Source organism: Poromitra crassiceps, assembly GCF_964638095.1.
Source record: "Poromitra crassiceps genome assembly, chromosome: 21".
In the NCBI taxonomy this organism is placed as follows: domain Eukaryota; kingdom Metazoa; phylum Chordata; class Actinopteri; order Beryciformes; family Melamphaidae; genus Poromitra; species Poromitra crassiceps.
This window is the reverse complement of record NC_139638.1, coordinates 16,875,360-16,888,049: the sequence shown is the minus strand read 5'-3', so window position 1 is coordinate 16,888,049 and position 12,690 is coordinate 16,875,360. Positions and strand designations below refer to the sequence as shown.

Here is a 12,690-nt window from a genome sequence, read left to right as displayed (position 1 = left end):
ATTCCCCAACACTATTCTATCTCTTGACTATGAACTGTCTCTTTAACCAGATTATAGGCTACTCTATGTGATCTCCTTTTGATAACTAATATAATATTATTACATGAATGTAATATTGTCACTTCCATTCACTGAGCCTTCTCCTGAAACTGCTTGGAGCCCCAATAAGGCCGCCTCCCACTTTGAAAACCTCTGAGTTATGCAAATTGAATTTGAATGCTGACCAGATGTTTGTTCAAGCAAACTCTCACAATCTAAACTAAACAATATCAGTATCGTTTTCCAGTGATCATAGAAGTAATTATGTTTATAGTAGGCCTTGCTAATAGAGCAGGCCAAAACTAGAAAGAGCAGGCAGTCATAATATTGCTAAGCCTTTCACCAATGGTTATCTTGTCCTTGACTGAGGTGGATACCGGTAACTCCGTTTTTTCTACATCCCTACTTTGCTGCGAAATAAATACTTTTATTAAAACATCTCCTTTGTGTTGCATAAAACAGCTTAATATGAGTACTGTATTTCCTTTCCCTGTGCATGTCAGGGCTGTTCATCTTCCTTATATAATATCTTTGTTGTGCAACACGTGATCTAGGCAGAGCGCCAGGATTGGCGGGGGAGTTTGAGGAAGTAGGAAGTAAGTAGGAAGAAGTAAACAGACACAAAACGTAACACTGCTACATAGATATATACATGTCATTCTTCCACGCTCTTTTGGTAGACATAAGCTCCGTTCTGAGCTACTCGCGCTCTTTCAAAGTTGTAGATTTAGCTATTTTATTTGAGTGTGTAGTAGTCTAATACATTCTAGAATCAGAAATTGTCTAGCTAACGTTAGTTCTTTGTTAGCTAACGTTGGCGAGGCAATGCTCTGCTTTGCCCCGGGATGCAACCACCAGTCCTCGGAGACAACGTGCAAGTTTCGTCGTTTCCCGAAGGATGTTAAGCTATGGAAAAAATGGGTTAAGGCCATAAGGTAAGCTTGCGTTACAAATTATTTCCTTGACAACACCGCACTGGCTTCATATGGTCACGGCGAAACTTTCATGATGCTTCCACACACAGTTACGTTAGACAGTTTTTAGACTACTAAAAACATGCTCATGCTAACGTGTTAACTTGAACTGTTAGCAGTAGGCTAGCTGCGTTAGGTCAAACCATTGACAGTATTAAACCCTACGAATCAGCTGGGAGCCCCGACCGACTAATCCTGTTAGTTTAGTTTTGTCAGCTGACAACAATGAAAAGCAGTTTGTTTCCTTTTCATTATAAATATTCCTGCTTCACATTCCGTCGAAATGCTGATTCTTTAATTATGAATAAATCATCGTACATGTTAGATGTATTCGCTAGATTATGCAATAACTAATTTTACAACTATGACTTTAGTTTGTCTGCAGTTTAAGTAGTATACAGTTAAAATATTAATCATGTAGCTAACTGAAGCCATTACTACAGGAAATCATAGTTTGACATATTGTAAAATGCAATAATGAAGAAATAGAAACATTATATCTTGCAATTACTGTAGGATAGCCTATGTAGTAAGTTGTAAATTGTGGGAGCATTATAATTGTAATTGATTTTGTGTGCATCCTGATATCTGTGCACAACGTCGTGGTTATTTGCAGACTAGGTTTGTGTGCTCTTATGTGTGGCGGTGTAAATTCCATGAAACTAATATTGTATTCATCTTTCCCCCAGGCGAGTTGACAGGAAGCCCAATGCCAACTCCCGCATCTGTAGCTGTCATTTTGCAGGGAAAAATACACTCCCCGTTATTTTTGCCGCCACACATGATGTTGATCTTCCCAGTGAAGATCATTCCTACTGCCTGATCAAGGTAAACACTGGTGGGAATACAACTGCTCCACTTCACTACTATTCTAGACAAAAGGGGGTCTTGATTTGCCCAACATTAAATACTATTACTGGGCAGCACAGCTGAGGACTCTTATCAGCGGTGCCGCGTCTATGTGCCGACAGGCCGCACTGCCGACAGGTCGCAATGCCGATAGCCCACAAGCAGAACCAGCTGAGCGAGGCGGCGTGCAGCGTGTCGGTGGAGATAACCTCTCCCAGCCCCCACGCCAAACCTAACCTCCCCCCATGCCTAAACCTAACCTCCCCCAGACCCTAACCCAAAGCCTAACCTCTCCCAGCCCCCACGCCAAACCTAACCTCCCCCCATGCCTAAACCTAACCTCCCCCAGACCCTAACCCAAAACCTAACCTCTCCCACCCCCACGCCTAAACCTAAGGTCGGCATTGCGGGTGGTCGGCATAGCGGGTGGTCGGCATAGCGGGTGGACCCCCTTATCAGCATGGATAACAAATGATAAGGAAACAGGCAAGGTGGGTATAGAGCCAAATTCATGCCCCAGTATTTCCCTGGAAAGGCTGCCATTCCTAAATCAAGTAAATTGTTAAAAGTAGATAATGATGGAAAGCATAACAGCCAAACTCCATCTGAAGACAGATGTTTGTAATGATAAGTGGACTCCGGTAATATTACAGATAGAGAGATTGAATGAGGACATTACTTCTCTTGGGTGATTACATACGGTCAGAATTGGCTTATCAGGGTGTCTCTGTGATGCCTGTATGAATAGAATCAGAAAAGGATAGGTGCATAGGTCAATAATATGATGCTTACATTTGCTATGTGATTTATATTTCTTGTATGTGTTTTTTGTGTGTGTGTTTGCATTTGGCAATAAAGGTGAAGTGCAGAAAGAAAAAAACGGCTCCACTACCCATGGACGGAGAGGAGCTCATGACTGATGAGGAGGAGGATGAAGAAGATCCACTAACCTTGGATAGAGAGGCTGAAGGAGCTACACAGCTCGTGACTGATGAGGTGGAGGAAGGAGATCCACTACCCATGGACAGAGAGGAGAAAGGAGCTTCACAGCTCGTGACTAATGAGCAGGATGGAGATCCACTAACCATGGGTCTTCACCGAGGAGCTTCACAGCTCACGGTCGAAGAAGAGCTGCAGTCTGTGCGACGAAAACGGATTCAGCTCGAGATAGAGCTAGAGCAGGCCAAAGCCGAGTTAAGATTGCTCCACGATAAGCAGAGTTACCTTCGCGACAAGTATTCTGCCTCTCAGCTGAGTGAAAGTGTTCTTCGAATGGAGACGGGATTGCCAGATAAAGATACCTTCAGCGCTGTATGTGAATATGTTGCTTGTTCTCAGAGTTCCATTACATACCATGCCGGTTGGAAGCCCAAAGAACTCATGCTTGAAGACCAAATTTTCATGACCATGATGAAGCGCCGGCATAATTATCCCAACCTGCACCTGGCTGCCCTCTTCCACTGCAGTGAAACCACTGTCAGGAACGTGTCAAAGACATTTATAGAGGTGTTTCACAGGCTCAGGGTTCCCACGGGTCCTTCAAAGCCTTGAATCAGGGCTCGACATTAAAACGCTTGTCCGGGACAAGCAGATTTTTTTTGCAAGGACAAGTGGGTGTTGTTTTTTTACTTGCCCCCATCGGACAAGTAAAAAAAATACAGTGTGACTTCACTTTATGATGTCCCACCCACCCATTACTGAGCTACAGTAGAACGATTTGCTTCAAATGGATTCCCCCCTAACCTCGCGTCCCCAGGCTCCCTCTCAAAGGAGAGAGAACCTGGTGGCACGATCATCCGGCCTAAGACCCGCCTCCTGCTGGTGTTTCTGGTGCTGTTTCCGCTTTGTGTGCCGCAGTAACTATACTCGCGGCACCCATGTTTTCTGAGCAGAATGCACCACGTAGAAGTTAGTTGCTTATGTGGTTACTTATTCGCGGCTGGTGATGTGCGACCCAGAACGACTCGATCTTTTTGAACGGAGCTTTTTCCAATCACAAACTGTGAATACCTCGACACACCACTGGTACTGTGACATGTTCATTGATTTAAAAAAAACTGTATTTGTAATAGATTCATTGCAATACCATTATTAGATTTCATCAATAAATAACGATACAGCTCAAAAACCTCTTGAAAATGGCTCTATGGCATTTTTCAGACCAGCTTTTCAAGGGTTAAATCACCTTGGGCCACCCAAAACACACCTCTTATGTACTAACACGGGCATAGACACTGAATATGTGGTGTGCTGTCTGGCCCAAACTGTCTTTCATGGTCCAATAGACATCTGAATTGTATGACAAGTGAGTTACTTATTCGCATTCAAACACTATAATTTTTTTTTAGCAAGTTTACATATTTAATATACAGCTGGAGACAGGTTCTGAAGACATATTGTCTACTGCCCCTCCCTCCTCACCTGCTATCATACGATGGGAAAAATATAGTCGGAGAGGGACTGCCCCCTGGAGCGGCCTCCTCTCCTGATGTGAGGCAGCGAGTCATGAGAGAAGCTACCACTTCACTGACTTCCCCACAGTCTGTCCAGTTATTTTGTTGTCCATAAAGAGTTGGCTAAGTGTGATTCGTAGGGAGCTAAAACAAAAAACCGAAATTATATAAGGTTGAAAAACAAGCAAAAACAAACATATATAGGCTTCTGTTATTGTTAGAATGCTCTGTTTGTTTGTTTTTACATAGTTTCAGAAACCTGAGGACACACCAATAATGTCTCGAGGGCAGAGAGGCTCGTCCATTTCAGTGCTGTGGTCTCCTACAAACGTCAAGGTTTGTCTCCATCAAAACGGCGTGACACATGAATTCAACCGACACCGTGACACACCACTGACACCATCTTTCTACACTTCACATGATGTAAACTGTGTTTTGGTGAAACTGATGTTGTGGGCGTGTGAAGAAACTCTTTTCTAAACATACATACAAGACATTACATTTGTGCCAGCAAAGACACACAGAATTAACACCTCGTTCAATTCAAGGAGCTATATTAGCATGATTGACTTTTGTACATGTTGCGATAGCATCCAGGTAAACTAGATAGAAATTGAAAATGCATTAGCGGCACCGCTGGTGGGTTAGGGCGCCTGTTCGGGGTGGAATGGAACTGGTGTGAATAGTGTGATTTAATTCTGGGGGTGCGGGTGTGTATGTTTTTTAATCTTACTTATTGCAGATGGCAAGTTTATTTTGGTCTAATCTGTTTATGTTCTATCAGGGTGCAGTTGGGGGCCTTTTATCAAAGAAGCCTACTGCCCCTCCATCCTCACCTGCTATCTTGCGGCGGAAATTACGTGGTCAGAGAGGGACGCTTGAGATGAGGAACACTACAGATGCTACCACTGCTTTTACTCCTCCAAAGTCTGTCCAGGTTAGTCCTTTTCCTGTGACTTACATTTTCTCTAATGTCACTGTTATGTTTCTAAATCTTTTTATTTGTCTGTCAATGTATTGCACAGATGGAGACTGTCTCTGAAGACGTGTCCTCTGCTGAAACTCCCTCTTCACCTGCGATACTGCAGCAGAATATGCCAGTTGAGAGAGGGACTTCCCCAGATCCTGTCCAGGTTTGTCCTCTTCCTGTACGTAACATCTGAAGTCATGTCACTGTACAGGTTGCGCTTCTAAATGTTCTTCTTCTTGTCTATCTAATGTACAACAGATGGAGATGATCTCTGAAGACAGACCTTCTGCTACACCTCTCTCACCTGCTACACCTCTCTCACCTGCTACACCTCTCTCACCTGCTACACCTCTCTCACCTGCTACGCTGCAGCGGAAGAGACTCCACAACAAGAAGCTTCAGAGGACCAAGTGGATGGTAGGCAGGCGAGAACGTCTCTTTCCTCGATTCATTTTCGGATCCAAAGCTTCTGTATTGACTTAAAATATGTGATATTGTAAATCCGCGAAGTCTCTACAAGAACCTCTTTGAAAACTTTGTGTTTGGTACGTCCATCTTTTGTTTTGTATTCAAATTCGTAGTTAGCCTACACAACTCAAATCGGCGTTTCAACGGGGAACAATAAAAATGTGGCACATATCCGGTTTACTACCAGCGTTCAAATCAGAATGCTTACCTACCTAACCTTGATTCATGTCTTAAAACTATGCCATGTTGGGTGCTTAAATTTATGGAATTGGGCCTTGAAAGTCCTTCAAAAGTCCCTGAATTGGATGTTGAAGGTGTGGGAACCCTGGCATCTGCTTGTGTGGTTTCACGTGTTTGTGTGTTTCCCTACAGGTGTGTGAGCAGGCCGGTGAGGAGCTGGTGAAACAATACCTTTCAGGTGAGTGGATGAAATCAGCCTATCACCGGCTGGCTTCTCGCTGTCCTCACATCTTCTATTTTATTTTTTACATTTTCAAATTCACTTTACAGCATTTGGGACAGGAAAAATATAGTTATTATAACGGGGAAAATGGTGTAAATATAATAGATTAACATATCTCCTCAATGGGCTTCTTTATGGCCTCACTCCCTGAAAATGCTGACCGCGCATCCTGATGTGATCTGTCCACAGGTTTGGGAAACCCTTGAGAACCTGAAGGACGAGACCAGACCTCCTACCCTGGATACGGGAACCTGAATGATCAGTAAACGCCTCATATAGGGCCTTTCTCACCTGACCGTGCCATCTTCTCCCTGACGTCACCAAGCCCCCAGGAACAGCTCCCTCTGGGCCGTGAACAGATTGAACGTGGTGGCCAAGATCGGTATTGCAAGTCACGTGACGGCCTGCAGCCCAGAAACGGTAATTCCCGTCCACTTGGATAAAGTAAAAAAAATGACTATTGGAATTTTACTGAGGTTTTACTTTATGAGCCAGTTTTTCTCCACAATCCAACAAGGGTCGGATTCTGGAGCTCCCTCCCTCTCTATGGCTCTGGCCACTATAACTCTGGGCCTGGGCCCGCTCGTGGATCACAAGCAGACATGTCACATGACCTTGGGCTGCACATCACGGAAGTAAAACCAGGAAGAAAACCCCTTGAAAATGCATCATGCGCTGGTGAGCAGCTTGTGTTTGAATGAATGGGTGGCCGTTTCTTGACCTATACCCAATCCAGTTTCTTTTAATACATCCCTTGGTTTGTGGACTCCCATTTTCAAGCCTTGAGTTCGGCACTTTTGACCGTCGTCACTTTTTTTGTGTGTGTGCCAGAGCCGCAGCACCGCCTGCTATTGGTCCATCAGCGAACTGCGTCATCACTGGACAGGCGACCTGTCAATCACGCCTCAAAGCATAGTCATTAGGGGTGTCAAAAATAATCGATTATAAGATGCATCGCGATGCGGACGTGCACGATTCTGCATCGATTCACAAATGTCAAAAATTGAGTATTAAAAAAAAAAAAAAAATCGAATGAAATGGAAGTACATGCATTTGTTTATTTTAATTATGGATCATAATACAATGCAATTCCAAATGCACTTTGATTTTAAAAGTATCCACACAGTGAGAAAAAATAAATCATGTATTTGGGAAAAAAGTGATGCATCGATTTAAGATGCATCGATAATCGTAATCAAATCGTAGCCCTCTGAATCGTAATCGAATCGTGAGGCCAGTGAAGATTCACAGCCCTAATAGTCATTGCTTTATCGTCTATTGTAGGCTACTCTAAATTGAACCACAATTTCCAAAATGAACACCATACTTCATAGAAGACTTGAAACGAGCTATTGAGACCATCAACTCATTAGGAAAGTGTTTACTGAGGGAATAAATCCAGTTTTCCCATTGACCTCTATACAACCTGAAGTGTTTTTGCAGCAATAGACTCTAGAGACCAAAAGCCCTTTTTGAACCAGGCTCTAAGTAAGGGAAAATAGATGGATAGATCTGCTAAGTGATATTGTAACATTATAAGGGATAATAATGGATAATGGTTATTTTTGCTAAATAACCCCTGAAAGCGTGATCAGGACTCCGACATGAAGCAGAGGGCACTTGAATTACTTTGTCCAGGGTGATCGTTACACAGCTACTTACTAAAGAATGGTCATGTTATTTTTTTGACACCGTGTGTCGCAAATTAGCTAAATTAACCAATACATTTACCGGACCTCTTTCTGCGGATTGATATGAACGGCATGCATAGCAACAGTCTGTTATACCTAGCAACTGTCTGTTATCCAGAAATAACAGACCGTAGAATGCTGTGATTGACGAATCAGAATCGAGCATTCAACAAAGGCGTGTAATAAACATGTTAATTTCTGCTGTAAAGTTGGGGCATTTTGACATGGGGGTCTATGGGGATGGACTTGCTTTGGCAGCCAACCTCAAGTTCCTTCAAGGAACTCCACGTTAGCTTCATTTTTCAGCTATGGAGGTTGCTGCTGCTTCTCAATGCTATGATTACTAGACTCACCCATGGCCATGATCCATGGAACGCTGCTTTTGAAAGAAGATGCAACAATTTTTGCTTGTATAGAAGATCCCCCAGCAGGAATTATGACCTGTATTTCTTACAGTCTCTTAACTCCCTTTTCTGTTAGTTGTTCTTTGACACTAGGTTCAACACTGTGGTTCTGCTATGTTACAGAAGCAAGGCCATCTTGGATCATAAGTCTCCTTGTTTTTGACTTCCCATCCCCCATCATCTAGGTTCATGTAAATGTCACCATGTTGATGTTATGGTGATGATTTTAAGTTGCCTGTCATTTTGAACTGAGGATGTATTCATTTCCATCAGTCATCAAAGCTCTAATCTTTTATTGTTAAAAATAAATTATGTTTATTTTGACACAAGGTGTCCCTGATTATTCGTGTGTGTGTGTGTGTGTGTGTTTTGATTTATTTTTATTCAATGTGTCATGCACTTGACAGTGCCCACAGCCCTCATGGGCTTACAAGACACACAAAGTATACATTATACAGTACAACATACGCCGACGCAGCAGTAATAACACTAAATCACAGCATAACATAACATACACCACAGCGGCAAAAAAAAAATCATTACATCACTTTCTGAACAGAACATTCTGCCTTAGCTCCCATGCCTGGGAAATAAAGTTTCCAATAAAGAAAGTGCCTTTCTTAAAACATAACTCAAGTTTTTCATAATTGTCCATCTAAAAAAAATCATCATAAATGGACATTTTACGGAACAGTATCTCCCTTACCTCATCATAGACGGTACAATAGAATAGAAAATTAATCTTATTCTCAATTTCACCCAGGTCACAGAGCGAACAAAGTGTGTCTTCTTCAGGGGCAGCATTAAACCTGCAGTCTCCAGTGCCAAGGGCAACGTTCCAGATCCTAACTGTGCACACAAGGACCTTTTTCTTCTGTCCAGATCAAACTTGACATAAGGCTCTACAGAATAACTGTCTTTTATAAAACGGTAGGTTCTTAACTTAGGCTTAGACCATAAGTCAATGGACCATTTATCTTTGTACAAAAGGAACATATTACTCATGGTCTCCCGGATGTCACAAACTAATCTATTATGGAAAATAAATGATAAATCATTCGCATAGAATAAAGACTTCAGTTCAGTTGTCCAGGGATGTCTATGGGCAATGTCCCAGTTTGGTCAGTCTCTAATCAGACATCCTCATAAGTCTGTTCCATAATCGCAGCATTTGACCGTGATGTCTGATGTTTGGAGATTCCCATCCCATAATATCCCCACTGATGGCCAGAACTGATGTGCATTTATGAACTCCTACAAAATAATGGATAGCTCTATAATGCACAGTATTACAGCTTAGGTGTTCCCGGGAACCCCAAACACCAGAAGCATAATCCAACACAGGAGAAACACATGAATTATACAGTTGCGTGTAAGTATGAAAACCAAGATTACCACAATATTTAACCTTGTTCAATACAGATCCAAGGGTGATGTGTGTGTGTGTGTGTGTGTGTGTGTGTGTGTGTGTGTGTGTGTGTGTGTGTCTGTGTGTGTGACAGAGACAGAGACAGGGGGGGCTGTGGATGTTTTTAGTTTCTTTTGGTCAGAATCCTTGCTTTGTTGGCTTGGCCTAGAGAGACGACATCCAATTTTGCTTTAGTACATTTTGAAACCGAAGCTTAAACCTGGTCCAGGAAAACTTGTATGTATCACTAGATGATATTTCCGAGTGTCGTCCTCCTGTTGCACAGCTGACATTCATCCTCCACCGGGCCAGAGAAGCTGTCTCCAGGGAAATTCACTGTTCGCCTCGAGTCATCATCACAGGAGACACTTTGAGGTCCTCTATCGTTAATCCCCCATACGTTAAATAAAAATAAATATATAAATGCACAAAATTGGTGTGATTGCGAAGAAGTGCACCGTGACAGTTTTCATATTTTTATTTGAGCTCAAAAATCAAAAAATTCCGAGGTCATTGGGCACAAAAGGTGAGTTCACATCATGTTCAGTGAGAGTCTACACACAGTTATCTAGGTGAGGAGGCTTCTCTCTAAAGTAGTGCCCCAGCACTCTACATCCATGCATAGCTACTGAATATGTGGCCATGAAAACAGAGTATGTAGCGGTTAGCAGTACCTGCAGTTCAACATAATGTGCATTGTTTGAACAACACCTGAATTGCATCATCAGCATTATATTATGTTAAAATGTCATATTCCTAATTTAATTTCCCAACATTTCATGAACTGCTGTACAATCTTGAATCCATTGAGGTTATACAAATATAATTTGAATACTGACCAGTTTGTTCAAGTCATCTGAAAACAAAATCTCACTATCTAAACTAAACAATATCAGTATATTTTTTTCCATTGATCATAGATGAGGTAATTATATTTCTATCATATGTTTTGCTATATACAGCAGGCCAAAACTAGAAGTGCTTTTTACAGAACCAGGCAGTCATACATGTGCTTTATTTTGCCCTGTAAAAAGGCACAGTCAACTCAAAACTATGAAGGAACAGGTTATTCATCTTTAATAATGGGAATGTACAGTGTTACCACGAATGTACATCTTGACCATGACTGATGTGCATAACTGCGCTTTCTCTACTTCCCTAACTTGCAGCTAAAGGAATACTTTTATTAAAACATTGTCATTTTCTGTTGCATAAAACGGCTCAGGAGTTTTTCCTTGTGCATAAACCACACTGGGAGTATTTCCTTATAATACCTGAAGTGATTTTGCAGTTGCGTTATTGCTGACACTTCCAAATAAATCAACACCCATTTTTGAAAGAAAGTGGAATGTTTTCTTTTCAGCATTCAGCTAGCCTGCTACTTTTCAAGATCACAACACTATTCACAGATCTGTCTTGTTTTGTTTTTAGACCAGGGATCACATGTTTAATGCTACCAGCCAATCAGATCAATGCTTTTATGAAAAGAAATCACTACAGCTTGAAGTGTACATGTCAGCCCCAAAATAACTGCAATGTATATGCCAAGTTGGCAGTGTCAATCTGTAAGAATTACAAAGTGTGGTTGTTACTGTGTGTGCAGTTACTAATAATGCATCCAAAGGGATTGCCATCTACCTGGGTTAGTATTGGCCTAGTGGCTGCTCTTAAGCGGCCAATCAGTGTGGGCTCTGTCTCTTTAAGGATGCAGTTTGTGTTGATTTTAAGAAATAGAAGAGGAAAAAAAAAACATGAGTCAAGAGGGATCAATGAATGGGGCTCGACAGCTGCTTTGTGCTGCCACAGTCTTTCCAAAGCGTCCAGTCAGGAGAAACATTCTGTTCCAGCTTTGAGAAGAACAGGACGTCCCATACTCAGTCGTAACCAAAAACAACAGCATCGCCTGCGCTCCTCACCTCCCCTCCCCCAGATATCACCATACACTCTGTCAAACAAGTGTGTTCCAATGCAGGGATTACTTATTATAAACCAAATCATAATTTAATTCACACACGCACACGCACGCACACACACACACACACACACACACACACACACACACACACACACACACACACACACACTCTACTCTCATAAGTAGTTCTCTCTATAACGTTGTACAGTGTTGGGCAAGTTACTTTCAAAATGTAATATACTACATATTACTAGTTACTTTCATTTGAAAGTAATAAGTTACTTTACAATATTACTTTCTGTGTAGAGTAACTCGTTACTTATTACACTACTTTTGCATTACTTTGACCAAAACAACAGCAGCATCAGAATGACATTGCTGCCCCGGAACCATCCCGAAAAATTATTTCAACCACCTTGAAGTCAGTGTATAACAATCCAAAATTCTAAATGTTATTCTTTTCCTTTGTTATTGTCATCTATAGTGGTTATTTGCATAAAAACACACAGTTTGATTAGGAAATGATTGTATCTTTTTTAAATATGTGCTTTGATTGAATAAAATGTAACTCAATTTGTAACTTGAGTTACTTGACAAAGTAACTGGTATAATATTACTGAAATCCTATAAGTAATACGTTATATCACCGAGTTACTGCTAGAAGTAATATATTACATGTAATATGTTACTTTTGTAATGAGTTACCCCCAACACTGACGTTGTATGAGCGTGCGCACAGCAGACACAAAGTGAGGCCATGCATTGTAAGAGAGCAAATTAGATCAGGATATAGTTAGTGGAAGAAAGAGCTTGTTTTCTATAGAAGTCCTTGAAGTTGTGGAATTGGTTGCTGCTTTCTCGCGCACACACACACACACACACACACACACACACACACACACTTAAATTACACGCGCACACACACACACACACACACTTAAATGACACGCACACACACACACACACACACACACACACACACAGAGTCTATAACTTGTGCTGTTGGCAGCATTGAGGGACCTCTGTGTCCGCTGTCCGAGGGGGGCCTGGGTGGTC

The 12,690-nt window shown here is 41.8% G+C and overlaps 1 protein-coding gene across 2 annotated transcripts; it reads left to right on the top strand.

Moving 5' to 3' along the window:
- Positions 1–591: 591 nt before the first annotated feature.
- On the top strand, positions 592–7,334 carry LOC310795734 (uncharacterized protein). Of its 2 annotated transcripts, none has more exons than XM_083657801.1 (9): positions 592–635; positions 1,703–1,841; positions 2,721–3,173; positions 4,565–4,651; positions 5,100–5,252; positions 5,341–5,448; positions 5,544–5,702; positions 6,126–6,171; positions 6,406–7,334. In XM_083657801.1, exons 3-9 carry the CDS (start codon positions 2,757–2,759, stop codon positions 6,420–6,422), a joined length of 987 nt encoding a protein of 328 aa, XP_083513927.1. In that variant the 5' UTR covers positions 592–635; positions 1,703–1,841; positions 2,721–2,756; the 3' UTR covers positions 6,423–7,334. The 2 variants fall into 2 exon arrangements, with proteins under 2 accessions (XP_083513927.1, XP_083513926.1); XM_083657800.1 differs by lacking the exon at positions 592–635 and adding an exon at positions 689–974.
- The last annotated feature ends 5,356 nt before the right edge of the window (positions 7,335–12,690 follow it).